Source organism: Procambarus clarkii, unplaced genomic scaffold (assembly GCF_040958095.1).
Source record: "Procambarus clarkii isolate CNS0578487 unplaced genomic scaffold, FALCON_Pclarkii_2.0 HiC_scaffold_99, whole genome shotgun sequence".
Taxonomy (NCBI): Eukaryota; Metazoa; Arthropoda; class Malacostraca; order Decapoda; family Cambaridae; genus Procambarus; species Procambarus clarkii.
Genome location: NW_027189132.1, coordinates 4,976,657 through 4,996,589, shown reverse-complemented (window position 1 = coordinate 4,996,589; position 19,933 = coordinate 4,976,657). Strand labels below are relative to the sequence as shown.

The window sequence follows — 19,933 nt, the reverse complement described above, 5'->3', positions numbered from 1 at the left end:
TTCTACATCCTCACCTTCTGCATCACTTCGTTCATTTTCAGCTTGATCAAAGGCATCCAAGACATTGGGAATCTTGGTGGGAGTGAGCCTCATACCAGCAAACCTCCTATAGATTGCGGTAATCCTGTCTTTTCCACTTGATTCTGAGGCTCCTGTAGCCGAAACACCGCTTGGGCCTGGTGCTGGATCCATTATTGATGAATTTAGTGGGTTATAAACACACACAAACGGGTAATAATCCTTGAAAACGTGCGAGTTTGGCGGCCGAGGGGAGAGAGATCCGATCACGTGACGGATCACTGGGTCACGGCCTGTCACGTGACCCAGTAGGCCGACGTGACTTGCGGCCTACCCGAGAGAACGGGAATTTCATGGAGCGGAGTTTGAAACAAACCCCAAGTAAATCGGATTTAAACTGGATTTTTTACAAATATTTTAAACCGCACCGTAAATTTACGTCGTGATCCGACAAGCGGTTAGGGAAAACGCCCGTAATTCCAAGTCGAAAATCCATGAAAGTGTTTAATATATTTATTATCGTTGCATGCATATGTATAGCCGTTGGTAATGTCTTTGAATCCTGCCTAACCCCCTCCCCCCCTCCCCTCTCCCCCAGTGAAGTACCGGCTCTGCCTGTGTTGCCATCTCGTATCATGTGATTTCTTTGTGTACTTATTTTGTATTTCAAGATAATTTCTTTAATGTATCGAATTACTATTTATATCATTATGTAAGGTTGTTCCTTAAACTCTTACGTTGTTGTATAGCGAATTAGAAGTTCCTGAATGAGTTTATATTGTAAATGCGTTAGTGCGATTTGAAAGTTGAAGGTCCGTTGACTTATTAGAGTTGGTAACAGTGTCGCCTCTCGGCAAAAGTGTCTCAAGACGTCACTGTTCCTTGGTCTTTTCAGACGAGGGCACGTGTTAGGTTTTTGTCTGTGATTTGTGACCTTATATTGGGGTATTGTGCCTGCTAGATGTTAATTATGTAACTGTATGTATGTATATGGATCATTTTCTGCTGTTGTCCATTATGTATACCAGGTGGTAGGTGATTATTATGTGTCTTAGTGAAGTGATATATTTTGAGGAACTTGTGAAATGCCAGGGTGCTGTATGTGATATTATTCCTCTTACCTCATGTGTAATTAGTTGGCACACCACCATCCTTGTTGGTATTAGCAGTATATAGGCACTAGTGTTCCACTGCGCTAGGCAAGGTTCCTGGTGTCAGCTAGTGTTGATTGATGCAGTTTATAGACCTGTATTTGATGTATCATGCCCAGTTGTTGAGAAGCTGGATATGTGTGTGAAATTAGTAGAATGTTGTAGTATTACTGTTATGGAAGGTTATTAATGCTAGTAAACTGAAATATTTGTTGCTAGCTTTTTACTCCCCTAGAACCTTGAGTGATATGTGGCCAGGCTATGTGTTCCAGTGATGCTGAAGGTTACTACCTTAAAATAGGTATATGGAGGTTATATCTCCCCGACCATGACATAGAGATCATTAAAAGTGGGCGCCTAGTCCGTGATCATCAATAAGGTAACTCCTGTTGTTTGAGGTTCTTTATGAAATAACTCCTGTGTTTCCAGGACAATTATTGTTGTAATCCTGGTGTTGAGGATTAACAATTATATATGACACAGTAGAACTTATCCATGATTATTTTCTAGCTTGTTGTGCCTATTTGAAGTGAATGTTGCGGTATCATTTCCTTGAAGACGCTTTGATGACTTGTGTTTCTACATTATGATTCAGCTTGCAGTCCTATGTGAACCCAGTTATTTTTGCACTTGCAACGCTGCACTACAGAGGTAAACGTTACATTTTGTTGCAGGGCCATTTGCTAATCTAGTATATTCTTATTGTGGTATAATATTTTTTTCTGAAAGTGTCTAAATAATTAATTATTATGGAGCAATTAGTAAAAGAAATTTTGCAAAATCCATCAGTAGATAGGATTAAGACTTTGACAAAATCTGTGTTGATTTGTATGGGAAAACCTTAGAGTTAGAAGTGGCACCCAGAATGACAAAAGCTAAGATACTGATAAATATTTTTCTGCATCTAGTAGAAGATAGCTTGTTAAGTGATGAGGTATTAGAAAAATACCCTGATGAGATTGAGAGTACTGCCAGACTAAGAAGGCAGGAGTTAGAACTTCAACTAAAGCAAGTTGAGTTTGAAAGGTTTAAGTGTGTAGAAGAAACTAAACAAAGAGAAGAAGAAACTAAACAAAGAGAAAAAGAAACTAAACAAAGAGAAGAGGAAACTAAGCAGAGTTAGAGACAGTTAGAATTAAACAGCAGATGGCTGAGGCGCAGATTAGGCTTAAGGAGAAAAAGTTAGAAGCTGCAGCCGCTGCCAGTAGTAAGGGTTCTAAGGGAAGTTCTCGTATAAGTAGTCACAGTCGTAGACGTTACTTCCCTAAAGGGTTTGAATTACCCAATTTTAATGAGAAGGACCCTGAATTGCTTTCTTACACTTTTCCAAGCTAGCTACGTTTCAAATAACCAGAAGATTCTTGGGTGACCATTATGCAAGGTCAGTTGTGCGGGAAGGCAAAAGAGATTTTCGCTTTGCTCCCTTTCGAAGACAGCTTTCATTACCCCACAGTAAAAAAGAGGATGTTGCAAGCGTATGAACTAAATGCAGAAGCATTAAGACAAAAGTTTAAAGGTCTCAAGCATGCACCTGATCAGACAGTTACAGATTTTGCTCGAGTAAAAGAGTAAATTTTTGACTGGTGGTTAAACCGAAATAATATTCATGATTTGTTGCCACTTTGCAGCTCATCTTATTTGAAGAACTTTCGTCTTGTTTGCCTGTAAAGTTGACCATGGCACTAGCCACAGGTAGACGTTCTTACAAAGATGTTCATCAGTTAGCTATGTCAGTTGGCAGATGAACATGAGTCGATTTATAAGATACCGTATAACAATTTTAACATGGCACCTAAAACATTCACTTCTAGGCAGGTAAATCCTGAAAGGTCAAAGAATAGTCATTATCATGCAAAATCTGTTCTTACAGCCAGGGCAGACCAAGCATCTGTTAGATCTAAGGGTACTGTTAACCTAAGTAAAGCTACATCAGTTTCGACAAGTTCGACTGACGTGAAACAATGTAATTATTGTCACAAGAAAGGTCATGTTGTTCGTCATTGTTTCAGGTTACATCCGGAATTACGACCAAATGTCTTGGTGGTGAGTAAAAGTAGGCAAGGTCATAATTCTGAGACATTTTGTAAGCGTAAGCCACAGTGGCTTGCTGATTTTGACCCTTACATGATTCATGCAAAAATGGTTGGAGTTGTAGACAAGTGGATTCCTGTAGTTATGTTTAGAGACACTGGTGCATCGTTAACTTTGATTACTTCCAGTATGTTGTCCAAGGTCAAGAAGATTGACCTGGACAAAGTAATTCTAATACAGGGTATAGTTGAGGTAGTGCAACGTATTCCCCTCATGAAAGTTTACATTAAATCCCCCTATACTCCTGGACTATGTACTGTAGGTGTGTGTGATACCTTACCTATTCCTGGTGTCGATATAATTCTTGGAAATGACATTGCCGGCATTATGTTAAACAGCCATCTTCTCATTATGTTCAATGACCCAGGTAGAGTTCTCTCAGAAACGAGTGAGATTGCACCTAAAGTGTATCCAGCCTGAGCAGTCACCAGATCTCAAGTCGCCGAGTCCCTGAGTGATGTTCCAATCCTACAACCGGAGGGATGGCTGGAAAACCTTCAACGTTAGAACCAGAAATTAACTTGGTTGACACTTCTATGTCTAGATTGGATGAAGTTAGTGCAGTTGAGGGAGTTGTGCCAAGTAAAGAAGTTGTACCTCCTGTTACTACCTCTTCCCCTAAGTTTGATATAAAATTCCACACCTTAACCCAACTTCAACAGAGTGATCATAGTTTAAATGCCGGTTTTTCTGAAGCTGTTAAGGAAGAGGATGCTTTGATAGATGATGTTGGATACTTCTGTGGGAAAAACCTGCTGGGATTGATATAAGAGGAGACTACCAGGGACTTTTACTGAACTAAATTAAAAAATTACTGTCTGCAAATTAATTCAATTAAAATCTCTAGCTAGGGTTGTAAATCCTAATTCCTCTTTTCCTAATGACAGACTGTGGGCTGTAAGGGACAGGTGGGGTGAATGACTTGTTGATAGAAGTTCCAATCCACCTGTAGACAGGGATCTCACATCAGCTTGTATTTTATACAAGGATAAGATTTAATAAATTCAGTTATCTGACTGAACACTGGCTCTGTTTAAATCAGAGATTTAAACATACATAGTCTAACCTAGTACCATAACTTAACAGCCAATATGTTCTTATACTATAAACAACAAATTAAATTGTAAAAGTATAATAAATGACCTTAAATGTAGTCTAAATACTATTAACTTAGTACTAGAAATTATATTCAATTAAATGAACTTATATGATAACTTATAAATAACTAAGCAAGCAATTGATAACTTAATTTATATATTCAAATATATATGCAGACATATTCACTTTATACAGTTAGCTTGACTGAATCTCTTCCAAGACTGTGGACACTTGTGAGGTTTTTACTTATTGAGGCTGAATTCTTTTCTGACAGAATGGACACTCATGAGGTTCAGTGCTTGGATAAGATTCACAGCTACACTACAATTTTAATAAACTTACTGAAATGTGAGGCTTAGCCTCGCTTTTTAACCAACAGACAGATTTATAGGATATTAAAGCTACACAAGCATACAATTGGCCAATCATATACCAAATAACCTTCAATATACTTCTCTGCCAGTCGGGGTGCCTGTCTGACAAGTTTGCCAGACTGATTAACTCTCTCTTGTTGAGTTTAGGCACGATATTTTGCTACAGCGTTGCTGTATGATGATCTGGTAGCGTTGCTACGTGATTACCCTGCAGTTGCAGAAGAATGATTCGAGATAAAAGTTTATGAATGAAGGTGGAGGAAACCGTGTCACTGATCTCCACTATACACTCTATTTTATGTGAATGTTCTATGATTTTCCTTGTAGATATTGTCCAGGTACTCCCCCAGTTCTAGAGAGTATTCACTGGCGATAAAAAATATTAGATAAGGTGTCCTTGAGCTGGTAATGTTCGCTAAGGATCAGTCACTTGTTCACTCATTTGTAAACAAACGCGGAGTGCCGCTGGGCTTGTTGGTGAGCGCTTCACTCCCCCCATCGCCCTGCCATGCTCTCTGAGCACGGTAGCCTTCAATGAATATTGATTGATTATTTTTACAGTCTAGACTTATGATTAAGATAAGATGTGATTATAATATAATTAGATATAAGATTTAAAGATTATAAGTAGTATTTGAAAGTACCACTGAATCTTATTAAGGATTCGATTTTTAATCCTACCGGATGTTGAATCAATGTTCCAATAGTTTTTTAATTAAGAAGTCCTTCTAGAAGCTTCTGGATCCTTGAAAGATCATGTACAAAGTCACGTAGGCATCAAAAGGGCCCCTGTTGCGTACGTGTTCATGGTGCCATTGTCATCCAGGATCAAGCTATAATGAATCTTTAATGATTCTAATATGATGTTGATACGATTTAGATATGATTTTGATATGATTTAGATATGATATAGAAATTATACATTTCTTAGATGATTATTAGATATGGTGGGTAAAAATTTCCCACATCTTCCAGAGGGAGAGAACTGGCACAGAGTCCAATACTTAGGACAATAGTAACCATATGTATTTATTTACTCTCCATTGGATTGATAATACAAGTGCAAATTTTGCTTGCACTTTTGTGCTGCTGTCCGTTGTGGACGATTGTGTCTGTTAGGAGTCAGTGGGTCTTGTGGAGTTAGAGTGTCTTGAGGTCTCTCAGGATCTAACTGCAGCTGGCTCACTGATTCCATGTGGATGAGTTTGTCCAATGTCTTCAGGGAAGTTGTTCCTTTGGACAGGATTTTGACTATTCTCAAAATCCCCTGACTATCTGGATGGACTGAGACAACTTTACCTAATGGCCAGTCAGCCCTAGGGCCATCACTGTCTACCAAGACAATATCGCCAGGTTGGAGATTAGCTATATTATGGGGGACATTGGCCCCATAGTGATGTTCTCGTAGAGATGTAAGATATTCTTTTGTCCAAACATCATTCCATTTTTGGATTATGCTGGACAGATGTTTATACCCCTGAACCAACTCGCTCTGACCCACATATGAGGGATCTCTGATCTCATCATCCACTAGAGATGGTACTGGAGTCAGAAGTCTTCCATACATTAGGTGGGCAGGACTTAACGGCTCATGTTGAGTAGGATCCTCAGACAAGTAAGTCAACGGCCGGTTATTCACCCTTGATTCTATTTCCGTGATTACTGTCTGGAGTTCTTGAAGATTGATTTTCTGACGGTGTAGAGATTTTCTCAAGGATCTTTTTACAGTTCCTATTAACCGTTCATAAAATCCTCCGTGCCATGGGGCTCTCGGAGGGATAAATTTCCATCTGCAATGACGCTGTTCCAGTGTGGAAGTAACTGCAGGATGGGAACAGATTTCCCGTAGACATGCTTCTCCAGCTACCAAGTTTGCTCCATTATCTGAAATCATCAGCTTAGGGCATGATCGGCGTGCTGCGAATCTGCGGAAAGCTTGAATAAATGATTGAGCAGTCATATCGGGTGTTACCTCTAGATGTACTGCCCTGGTGGTAGCACAGGTGAACAGACAGATGTATGCCTTGATAGGTTGCTTATCTGCAGTCCCTGTTAGATATATTGCTCCTGTATAATCTACTCCTGTCGTTTCGAAAGGTTGTAGATGGACCACTCGTTCCTTTGGTAGGGGTGGTGGCCCTGGATAAGAGCAAGTTCTTGCATCGTACCTTCGGCATATCATGCAATTCTTCAAGATTGATTTGACTGACTGTCTTCCCTGAGGAATCCAGTACTGCTGTCTGATTTGTGTGAGTGTGTCTAACACTCCTCCATGTTTGATGATTTGTTGATGTGTATGCAACACAATCAACCTTGTGATCCAATGATTTTTTGGTAAAAGCCATGGATGCACGGTATCTAGATTGATATCTGCGTGTTTAAGTCTCCCTCCACAACGCAGAATGTTGTGATTTTCTTGGTCTATCCACAGACCGAGATTGTGTTTTAACTTATGCGGAAGATTTTCATAGTTATTCCCATAAGTTTCTCTCTGGGCTTGTCTTACCCAATAGATAAGTGCATCAGGAAAAGTGTATTTTATACCTTTTTTCCTGAGATAATGAAACACGTTCTGTGTTACATTGATTAATTTGATGAGCGAGGAGTAACGAGTACAATCCAAGACTGATATTTGAGCTTGCTGCCTGGTGGTAGTTACGGTTTGTGTCGTAATGACGTGTGGCTTTTGTTCAGGCCAACTACCATTCACTAACCATCGAGGCCCATGAAACCAAATATCTGCCTTTGCAAACTGTTTAAATGTCATACCTCTTGATAAGAGATCAGCTGGATTATCCTTTGTTGGTACATGCAACAATTGAAAGCCTGCGGAAATTTCTTTAATTTCCGAGACGCGATTTTTTACATATGGAGTTGGACAGTTGTCGTTTCGTACCCATTGTAAGACAGCTTCATTGTCAGACCATATAATGACATCTTTGATGTTCATGGTAGACAAGACTTGTTTGATATGTACTGCTAAGCGTGTTCCAGTTAGCAGTGCTGTTAGTTCCATCTGAGGCAAAGTCCTCTTTTTTAATGGAGCTACTCTGGCCTTAGAGGTGATAAGATATGATTGATTAGAAGTCACTAAGTAAGCACAAGCTCCAAAAGCTTTGGCTGACGAGTCTGCGAATACATGTAGTGATACTTCCTCATTTTCCTCGACTATGTGTCTCGGAAAGATTATCTTTTCAACTAAAGTTTGTTCTTGAGCCACTTCCATCCAAGCTTTTTGTAACTGGATTGGTAGTGGATCATCCCAACCAACCTTAGCTTTCCATGCTTGTTGCACCAATAAACGCCACTTGATAGTCAAAGGATTTAGTAGACCAAGTGGGTCGAATACTTTGCTAACTTGTGAAAGCAAATCCCTTTTTGTAGTGATGTTGTAATTTACTGGCACAGATTTGATCGATATTGTGTCCGAGATTAAATCCCAATCCATACCTAACACCTTTTGTGATTCTGGTACGTGATATTCAGGGTAATCTCTTGCTATTTGATTATTCAATGTTGCATTATTAGAGGCCCAAGATTGCAGTGGCATGTTGGCACCTTGTAGCTCCTTGTTGGCCTCTTGATATAATTGTAACAGTTCAGTAGTACTGTTAACTGTCCCTTGAAAATTATCTACATATAGATTTTGACTGATTTCAGTCTTACAGGGACTTGATGATTTCTTCAGATGAGTATCTAGAGTTGCTTGCAACAGAAATGGACTGCTTGTCGCGCCGAAAAGAACTGAAGAGAATCTGAAAGTCACTACAGGACTATTGACATCTTCTGGGTTCTCTACCCATAGAAACTTAGTGAAGTCTCTATCTTCTTCCTGCAAGCCCACTCTGAGAAAGGCCTTACTTATATCTGCTGAATACGCATATTTGTTAAGTCTAAACTTCAACAGTATGTCATACAATTTCTGAGTTAGACTTGGACCTGTTTGCAAACAATCATTTAGACTGGTTCCTTGGGGTCCAGATTTAGAGCTACAATTAAAAACTATCCGTAAAGGAGTTGTTTTTGATTCTCTCTTTACAGCCATGTGTGGTAAAAAATGGCCTGTTTGCTTATTGTCATGTTTCACGACTTCGATGAATTTATTCTTTAATTGTTGAGCAATAATCTCATGATAGAGTTTTAAATGCTCAGGCCTTTTTCTTAGCTTTGCTAGTTGCGATTTAAATTGACTATAAGCCATGTGATAATTGGTAGGTAAGGTTTTATGGTTTATTTTCCATGGTAGCCTTACCCAGTACTTTCCATCATGGTACTGTACTGTTTCTAAGTACTGATTGTATGCACAGACATCATCAGGACTTGGTTGTTCAGGAATTATTCCTATGGCATCAAGTTCCCACAATTGAGGTACAGATTCCAATCCATCATCAATCATGTGGGGGATTTTAAGTGGTGACTGTTCTTTGCCTAGTCATGCCACTATTACAGTTTCTGTATGATGTGATTTTTCAGGAGTTGAAGGTTCAAGATCTAGTATAGGTCCTGTCATCAATATGCCTCCTGCTGATTTGAGTATATTCATACCCATAGATTCTTCTGATCCCAGAATGAATCGATGATAGTAGTCAGCTCCAATCAGGATTCCGATATCCCCTATGTAGTCAGAATCGAGTAGAGGATCTGCTAATTGTATTCCTTTTTCTTTTAGGAATTTAATTGTGGCTGTCAGACCAGTCACTTCCATTTCAGTAGGAATTTTATCAACTACTATGGCTTCTACTGTCCTTTGGGATGTACCTAGACAGACATTGAGTTTTACTACTGGAAAGGTTCTACGACCAGAATTAGTAAAAAACCCTGATATGGAGGTAGATACTTGCTTTGAAGATTTAAGTTGTAAATCTTCTGCCATCTTTTTACTGATAAAGGTTTTCTGTGACCCTTGATCAAAAAAGCCTCTAGTTGGAATACAAATTCCTTGATTGCATAGTTCTAGCTGTGCAGTAGGCAATATGGCTGTTGTAACAATTTCTGTATCCAAGTCGTTGACATTGCTCATTACTGTACAGAATTGTACGGCTGTTGTGGTATTATCATCTTTGGGCTTTGCCTGAGATGCAGGTTGATTATTGGAAGTCTGTGATCTGGATTGAGTGTTAATATCACCACAGAGTGCTGTGTGATGTACACTTTTATGACAATATTGGCAGTTCTGCAATTGAGTGATACACTCACTAGTATCGTGCTTCCGTAGACAACGGATGCACCTGTTCAGAGATTTCAGTCGATCGATTCGACTGGCACGGCCTACATAAACTGTGCATTGATAAATGGTATGTGCTTCTTGACAGAATAAACATTTTGGGGCACTTGTAGCTCCTTTTGTCTTATCTGTCTTAGGAGCTTGGTTTCCTACAGTTCTGTTAACTGTGGGGGATATAGCATAAGAGCCAACATTATTCTGTTTCCACTTTGCAGAAGAGGAATTTTGTTGCCTTGATTTTTGACTGCCGTTTTGGACATTTTTGCTTTTGTCCGTGGATTCACCTTTGTGGATTTTTTCTTGAGATATAAGTTTTCCTCGGCTTCGTAATCTTTGTACGTAAGCTCGAAGTCCATCAAAGATTTGGCTTTGTGATAAGATGTTGTTACAAGTATGTAAAACTTGTAGGTAAGTAATTACATGCAAGTAGGTGATACAAGCATGTAACACTTGTACTCCTCCAAGGATTTCCTTAAAGGATGAATTGTATCTGTAATAATGTGTATCTACATTATTCATGATGTGATGAAGCATTTTGCTTTTTCTTTTTTTTTCTCGGCTTTGCCTTTTCTATTAAGTAAGTCTCTTTGAGATGCTTGATTAACTTCAGATTTTCTGAGGCTGCTTTCACTCCAGTGAAAGCATGAGATTAGGTGATCAAGACTATATTCTTGGATTAAGATAGTTATCTTAGATGGATGATAATATTTGTATTGACATTGTCAATGTGTTGTTAGCCTTTCAGATTGTGATGTGAGATTAAGATTGGTCTTAATCCCCAATTGTAGACTATTGTAGCCAAGTGATGATGACATTTGTCTATCACCTGATTTAAATGGTCTGTAGGCTGTAGATTCAAGTGATTTTTTAAACACTTTGTGTCCTCTTCTTTTCTGTTTCAGCTGCTGGTGGAACACTGTCAGCCATTTTGACCTTTTCCGAGTTTTGGAGATTCCGAGATTTTTCTCTTTTTTCTGATAAATATGTATGATGTTAATGTATTTTGATAAATGAGCTTTCCTGTCTACTTAGGTAATGATTCCAAAGATCGTCCTTCATTTCCTCCCTGGAATCTGGTTGTAGCAGGTGTTCATTATCAAAAGTACTGTAATAATTTGATTTGTGACCCGAATGCACGAATGCACCAAGTTGGTAAATCTTGTAATAATTTTTTCAAAATAGTAAATGGCACTATTTTTGCAAAGTTATTACAAAATCTGTTACCATAATAATTGTTAGATAAAATACAGTAGAATGTCTACTGGTTTTACCTGGAATAGGGTATGATATAGTTGATTATGGTTAGATTGTAAGGAATGCTCTTACAGTGATGATAACACTTTTTTAAAGAATATTATGTAATGAGCAGCTCTGAAAATCAGTAGATTAGAGATAATGCAAGATAATACACTTAAATATGTTTATAATGTTACCACAAGTGAGGTAGATAATTGGTATTTATGATTAAGATGTAATTGTGTCTTTGACACTGATATAATTAAGTACTGTGGTTTCTTAACACAAAACAATATTAGTATGCTATGAATACTATGAATGCTTACTAGTTAATGGATATGGTGGCTTAAGCCACTGCAAACAATTTGTTTACTTAGATATATAGCTATGATAAATATTGGCTGATAGCTAGGTTAGGCTAGAATATGTAAGAATTATTCCAATGCAAAATCAAGAAGTTTCTTATGTATTTGGCACTGAAATATTCGGTAAACGAATGATCATAAATATCTAGGTACAAAGGACCATTATTATCTAGGTTCGAAGGACCATTAATGTGGGAAAAACCTGCTGGGATTGATATAAGAGGAGACTACCAGGGACTTTTACTGAACTAAATTAAAAAATTACTGTCTGCAAATTAATTCAATTAAAATCTCTAGCTAGGGTTGTAAATCCTAATTCCTCTTTTCCTAATGACAGACTGTGGGCTGTAAGGGACAGGTGGGGTGAATGACTTGTTGATAGAAGTTCCAATCCACCTGTAGACAGGGATCTCACATCAGCTTGTATTTTATACAAGGATAAGATTTAATAAATTCAGTTATCTGACTGAACACTGGCTCTGTTTAAATCAGAGATTTAAACATACATAGTCTAACCTAGTACCATAACTTAACAGCCAATATGTTCTTATACTATAAACAACAAATTAAATTGTAAAAGTATAATAAATGACCTTAAATGTAGTCTAAATACTATTAACTTAGTACTAGAAATTATATTCAATTAAATGAACTTATATGATAACTTATAAATAACTAAGCAAGCAATTGATAACTTAATTTATATATTCAAATATATATGCAGACATATTCACTTTATACAGTTAGCTTGACTGAATCTCTTCCAAGACTGTGGACACTTGTGAGGTTTTTACTTATTGAGGCTGAATTCTTTTCTGACAGAATGGACACTCATGAGGTTCAGTGCTTGGATAAGATTCACAGCTACACTACAATTTTAATAAACTTACTGAAATGTGAGGCTTAGCCTCGCTTTTTAACCAACAGACAGATTTATAGGATATTAAAGCTACACAAGCATACAATTGGCCAATCATATACCAAATAACCTTCAATATACTTCTCTGCCAGTCGGGGTGCCTGTCTGACAAGTTTGCCAGACTGATTAACTCTCTCTTGTTGAGTTTAGGCACGATATTTTGCTACAGCGTTGCTGTATGATGATCTGGTAGCGTTGCTACGTGATTACCCTGCAGTTGCAGAAGAATGATTCGAGATAAAAGTTTATGAATGAAGGTGGAGGAAACCGTGTCACTGATCTCCACTATACACTCTATTTTATGTGAATGTTCTATGATTTTCCTTGTAGATATTGTCCAGGTACTCCCCCAGTTCTAGAGAGTATTCACTGGCGATAAAAAATATTAGATAAGGTGTCCTTGAGCTGGTAATGTTCGCTAAGGATCAGTCACTTGTTCACTCATTTGTAAACAAACGCGGAGTGCCGCTGGGCTTGTTGGTGAGCGCTTCACTCCCCCCATCGCCCTGCCATGCTCTCTGAGCACGGTAGCCTTCAATGAATATTGATTGATTATTTTTACAGTCTAGACTTATGATTAAGATAAGATGTGATTATAATATAATTAGATATAAGATTTAAAGATTATAAGTAGTATTTGAAAGTACCACTGAATCTTATTAAGGATTCGATTTTTAATCCTACCGGATGTTGAATCAATGTTCCAATAGTTTTTTAATTAAGAAGTCCTTCTAGAAGCTTCTGGATCCTTGAAAGATCATGTACAAAGTCACGTAGGCATCAAAAGGGCCCCTGTTGCGTACGTGTTCATGGTGCCATTGTCATCCAGGATCAAGCTATAATGAATCTTTAATGATTCTAATATGATGTTGATACGATTTAGATATGATTTTGATATGATTTAGATATGATATAGAAATTATACATTTCTTAGATGATTATTAGATATGGTGGGTAAAAATTTCCCACAACTTCCTCTGAGATCAGATGCTGATGAGACGATGGAGAACTAAGTTATCTCCCTCTTCAGAGGACTGTGAGAGTGTTACCCAGCTTGTGGTCCCCCAAAGCATACCGTGAACAAGTCTTCTCAGCTGCCCACGACGATCCATGAAGTGGTCACCAAGGGATTAGTCGAATGTTATACCAGTTATCAAAATATTTTTATTGGCCCAGTCTTAAAAAGATATTGGTAAATATTGTAGACAGTGTGTAACCTGTCAAATAGTGGGTAAACCGAATCAGAGTGTACCTAAAGCTCTCCTGCATCCAATTGTAGTTCCAAGTGAACCTTTTTCCCACATCATTATCGACTGTGTAGGTCCTTTGAATAGGGCAAAGTCAGGTCATGTATTTTTAATAACTTTAATGTGTGCCATACCCAAGTTTCCAGAAGCTTATCCAGTAAGAAACATAAGAGCAAAGACAGTTATCCATCACTTGACGAAATTCTGTACTTTGGACTACCTCTAGTTATCCAGACTGACAACGGTAGCAATTTTCGGTCTGCAGAGTTCAAACAATTTTGTGAGAAGTACCAAATAGAACATCGTGTGTCCAGTGCTTATCATCCACAAAGTCAAGGTGCTTTGGAGAGGTTTCACCAAACTATGAAGCAGATGATTTGAACTGTTGATGAAGACTCCAGACGAAATTGGGATGAAGACTTACCTTTTATCTTGTTTGCAGCTCGAAATGGTTTACAGCATTCCTTGGGTTGTTCCCCGTTCCAATTAGTTTTCGGACACCAAGTGAGAGGCCCAATCCAGTTGTTGAGTGAAAGGTTGTTGGGAAACGTCTCTCTCCCTGATGGAAGTCGTCTGTTGAGTGAGAACCAGTCGAAGTTGAAGAAGTACCAAGACGTGGCAAGCGAGCACCTGAAGAAGTCGCAGTTGAAGATGAGACAGAACCATGACAAGAAGTTCAGGGTGAAGTTGAGATGTTTTCAGCCAGGTGATCTTGTTCTTGTTTTAAAGTCCAGAGTGGAAACTGCTTTAGCTCATCATTTTGAAGGTCCGTTTGAAGTTGATTGCAGACGATCTGAGTTAACTTATAAAATTATAAGTCTGCAGGACCCTTCCAAGGTTATGGTAGTGCACATTAACAGGTTAAAAGCATTTCAAGGCTCCAGGCCAGTGTCATGTGTGGTACAGGACACAGTCACCCCTGAGAACCATATAACTTGCCTAATCCTACACTTTGTAATTCTAGTTTTGAGGAGATGATGGGACATTTGGATGAGGTTAAATAGGGAGAGTTGAGAGTGTTACTACACCAGTATTCTAATCTGTTTGGAGAAGTTCCTACCCAGACCTCTGTCTTGAGCCATGATATTCAGCTTACAGACACTACCCCTATTCGTATGCATCCGTATAGAGTATCTCCAGAGAAGAGAGATATTATCAGGAGGGAAGTGGAGTTCCTCCTGGAAAATAGTCTAGTTACTCCCAGTCAGAGTTCCTGGAGTTCACCATGTTTGTTAGTTCCTAAACCGGATGGGAGTTGGCGCTTGTGTACTGATTACTGGCGGTTAAATAAGGTAACTGAAGTAGACACATTCCCATTGTCATTGCTTGAGGATTGTATCGACCAGATTGGTCACTGTCAATATGTATCTAAACTCTATTTGTCCAAGGGATATCATCAAGTGCCTTTGACAAGTCGAGCTAGTGAGTATTCAGCTTTTGTAACACCTGATGGTTGTTTTCAGTATAACGTTATGCCTTTTGGTCTTAAAAATGCCCCAGCAACCTTCCAGAGATTAATGAATTTGTTGCTGCAGGATATTCCAAATTGCCGTGCTTATTTAGATGACATTGTTTTATTTAGTGATTCATGGCAAGAACATTTGTAGGGTTTAAATTTGTTGTTTGCTAAGTTGCAAGAGGCCAATCTTACTGTTAACCCAAAGAAATGTAATTTTGCTAGAGGTACAATTGTTTATCTAGGGCACGAGGTTGGTCAAGGTCTCAATGTCTCATGCCTTTATCTGATAAAATTAATGTCATTGTTAATTATCCTATCTTGACTCAAAAAAAAACAAGTTCAACGATTTTTAGGGATGTGTCTATTACCGTAGGTACTGTAAGAACTTTTCCATGGTAGCTTCACCTCTGACTGATTTGTTGCAGCAGAAACCTAAATTTAAGTGGACTCCCCAGTATCAAGAAGCCTTTGATGGTTTAAAAGGTATCTAATCTTCATCCCCAGTCCACGCTAGTCCTGATTTTACTAAGTCTTTTATCATGTATATCGATGCTTCTGATTTGGGTGCAGGTGCTGTCCTACTCCAGATTGGATGTGATGTTGAGCATCCTGTATACTATTTTTCGAGAAAGTTCCCTAGTACAGAGAGAAATTACTCTGTTGTTGAGTAGGAGGCTTATGCTCTTGTGTTGGCATGCAAGAAGTTTGAAGTATATTTACATGGAAATAAGGTTGATGTATATACTGACCATAATCCTTTAATATTTATTGACAGAATGAAAATCCATAATAAAAAAATTTTGAGGTGGTCTTTGTATCTGCAGGAATTCAATCTCCATATTCATCATATTCCTGGAAAGTTAAATGTTCTGGCTGATGCATTGTCTAAAAGTTTCCCTGAAAAAACCTATGTTGAAGACCCACCCTAAAATTTCCTGATTTACCATTATGAGATAATGATAATAATTACTTGTAAGTGCTGAGTTACATGTAATTGATTTAAAACTTGATGATGTTATATTCATATTATATATATTATATATATATTCTGTATATTGTAGTAGTTGATGCGGTATTTGTGCTTGCACCGTATATTTGTGCAGCTCATGTAGATTATTGTGAATATATATGTATTATTCATGATGTGTGTTTTTGCGGTCCATGTCTGTAAGAATGTGTACACTGTGTCTCACATTGTACTCATTTATTGCGATGGAGGGATGTTATGACCACGTATACACTAGTATGATCATACTGAGAGTGGTGTATGATGTGCTCAAACTATACAGTGATATCTTGGCTGATAGCCTCGTATCACGAATATTGTAAGTAGTATCTAATCTTTTGTGATAGTATATTATTATAACTTTATGTATTGTCAATGTATGGATACACAACTAAGTACATTCTATTTCAGTATCAAAGCTGTATGCCATGTAACTGTGGATATATATTTAGAAGTCTAGTTATAGCAGTAGCCTAATGTCATGAAGTCTGAAAAACATCCTTGTATGCTTATTGTATGTAATGCTACATAAGTGCTGTATAGGTAACATAATGTGGACCATGATAGAGAATATATACATTTAGGTCTCGGATGTATTACTCACATGTATACTGCGTAGTTTCCATTTTAGTGTTGTACCTTGCATTGTCCTCTTGTCATGACATTTAAAGAAATTATGGCACTGAGAAATGCTTTCCACCTAGACAAGCTTTTGATACACAGGTTTTATATATCTACTTCACTTTTATATTCATGTATACATAAGTATAAACAGTTGGCCAACGTCATTGAATCCTCTCTATCCCCACTTCCTCTCCCCCCCCCCCCTCCCGTGATGTACCGACTTGCGCCAGCGTTACCTTGTCTTATCAATATGAAATCTTTGTGTATATATTTTTATATCCTGATAAATTCTCTAATGTATTGAATTCTTATTATGTAAGGTTGTGCCTTATACTCTTTACTTTGCCGTATATTAAATTAGAAGTTCATGAGTGAGTTATTTCTGTAAATGAGCAAGAGAGAGTTGAAAGTTGAGGGTCAGTTGACTCAGGGAGTTTGGATACAGTGTCACCCACGGGCAGGCTGGCTCAAGGTGCCATTACTCCTTGACTTTCCCAGACCAGCTCATGTGTAGCTTTCTGGTCAGAGATTTGTGACGTTATTGGGGGGTACAAATCTAGTGCCTGTTCGATTTAGTATCATGCAACAGTATGTATAAACATGGATCATTTCTACTGTTGTTCAACTGTAGCTTTCTGGTCAGAGATTTGTAACGTTATTTGGGGGTACAAATCTAGTGCCTGTTAGATTTAGTATCATGCAACAGTATGTATAAACATGGATCATTTCTACTGTTGTTCAACATGTATACAAGGTGGTAGAGATTTTATGTCTTTCTGAGGTGAAATTCTGAGGAACTTAAGTAATGCCATGGTGCTCTGTGTGATATTGTTTCTTCATTCCTCATGTGTTACTGGTAGTGACACCACCACCCTGTTTTGGTATTTGCAGCATATAGGCGCTAGTGTTCCACTGCGCCAGGCAAAGTTCCTGGTGTCAGCTAGTGTTGATTGATGCAGTTTCCAGACCTGTATTTGATGTATCATTGCCAGCTGATGAGAAGCTGGATATAAAGTAATAGTGTGTGGTATCAGTAGAATGTATTATTTTTTAATGTTATGTGGATTGAGATATTAATGCCAGTAAACTTTAATATTTGTTGCTAGCCTTTCACTCCCCTAGAACCTTGATAAATATAACTGGCCAGGCTATGTGTTCCAGTGATGCTGAAGGTTACTCTCTCTTAACAATTAAGTGGAGGTTCTTGTCCGTGTCTTTTAACATTGAAATGGGGACCGTGACTCATAACAGCATAGCTCATAACATATTATTATGGGGGCACTGACTGTGATCAATAGGACACCACACTTGTCTCAACGTCACTACCACACCTGTCTCACCGTCACTACCACCACCACACTTGTCTCACCGTCACTACCACCACCACCACCACAATTGTCTCACCGTCACTACCACTACCGCCACACCTGTCTCACCGTCACAACCACCACCACCACAATTGTCTCACCGTTACTTCCACTACCGCCACACATGTCTCACCGTCACTACCACCACCACACTTGTCTCACCGTCACTACCACCACCACACCTGTCTCACCGTCATTACCACCACCACACCTGTCTCACTGTCACTACCACCACCACACATGTCTCACCGTCACTACCACCACCACACCTGTCTCACTGTCACTACCACCACCACACCTGTCTCACCGTCACTACCACCACCACACCTGTCTCGCCGTCACTACCACCACCACCACACTTGTCTCCCTGTCACTACCACCACCACACATGTCTCACCGTCACAACCACCACACTTGTCACTACCACCACACTTGTCTCCCTGTCACTACTACCACCACCACACCTGTCTCACCGTCACTACCACCACCACACCTCTCTCACCGTCACTACCACCACCACCACAATTGTCTCACCGTCACTACTACCACCACCACACCTCTCTCACCGTCACTACCACCACCACCACAATTGTCTCCCTGTCACTACTACCACCACCACACCTGTCTCACCGTGACTACCACCACCACACCTGTCTCACCGTCACTACCACCACCACACCTGTCTCACCGTCACTACCACCACCACACCTGTCTCACCGTCACTACCACCACCACACCTGTCTCACCGTCACTACCACCACCACACCTGTCTCACCGTCACTACCACCACCACACCTGTCTCACCGTCACTACCACCACCACACCTGTCTCACCGTCACTACCACCACCACACCTGTCTCACCGTCACTACCACCACCACACCTGTCTCACCGTCACTACCACCACCACACCTGTCTCACCGTCACTACCACCACCACAATTGTCTCACCGTCACTACCACCACCACCACAATTGTCTCACCGTCACTACCACCACCACACACCTGTCTCACCGTCACTACCACCACCACACACCTGTCTCACCGTCACTAATACCACCACCACAATTGTCTCACCGTCACTTCCACTACCGCCACACATGTCTCACCTTCACAACCATCACCCACCACCACACTTGTCTTAGTCACTACCACCACACTTGTCACTGTCACTACCACCACACTTGTCTCCCTGTCAATACCACTAACACCACTCTTATTTCACCGTCACTACAACCACCTATGACCACTATTGTCTCCCCGTCACTACCATCACCACCACCACACTTGTTTCACCGTCATTACCACCACCCATTACACCTGTCTCAATGTCACTACCACTACCACACATTTTTCACCGTCAATAGCACAATCCACCACCACAATTGTCTCACTGTCACTACCACCAGCGAGTAACGGTGAGAAGGACGACATCAGAGTGGCGAGATGTCACCAGCGAAGTCCGACAGGGCTCAGTACTTGAACCCATCCTGTTTCTAATATATGTAAACGATCTTCCGGAGGGTATAGACTCATTCCTCTCAATGTTTGCTGATGATGCAAAAATTATGAGAAGAATCAAGACGGATGAAGATAGACAGAGACTACAGGATGACCTGGACAAACTGGAGGAATGGTCTAGAAAATGGCTGCTAAAGTTCAACTCAGGAAAGTGTAAGGTAATGAAATTAGGCGACGGGAGCAGGAGGCTGAACACAAGGTATCATCTGGGAGATGAAATCCTGCAAGAGTCAAA

General features: G+C 39.5%; 1 protein-coding gene across 1 annotated transcript; it reads right to left on the bottom strand.

The window, feature by feature from the left end:
• Window positions 1-3,864: 3,864 nt before the first annotated feature.
• Window positions 3,865-9,391, bottom strand: LOC138360187 (uncharacterized). The gene is made up of 2 exons (XM_069320133.1): window positions 4,701-9,391; window positions 3,865-4,206 (listed from the first exon to the last, which is right to left on the bottom strand). Exon 1 carries the CDS (start codon window positions 9,126-9,128, stop codon window positions 5,766-5,768), a length of 3,363 nt encoding a protein of 1,120 aa, XP_069176234.1. The 5' UTR covers window positions 9,129-9,391; the 3' UTR covers window positions 3,865-4,206; window positions 4,701-5,765.
• Between the last annotated feature and the right edge of the window lie 10,542 nt (window positions 9,392-19,933).

Coding starts and splice junctions, on each gene's coding strand:
- LOC138360187 (XM_069320133.1), bottom strand. CDS start 9,128: ATGATTGATGATGGATTGGAATCTGTACCTCAATTGTGGGAACTTGAT.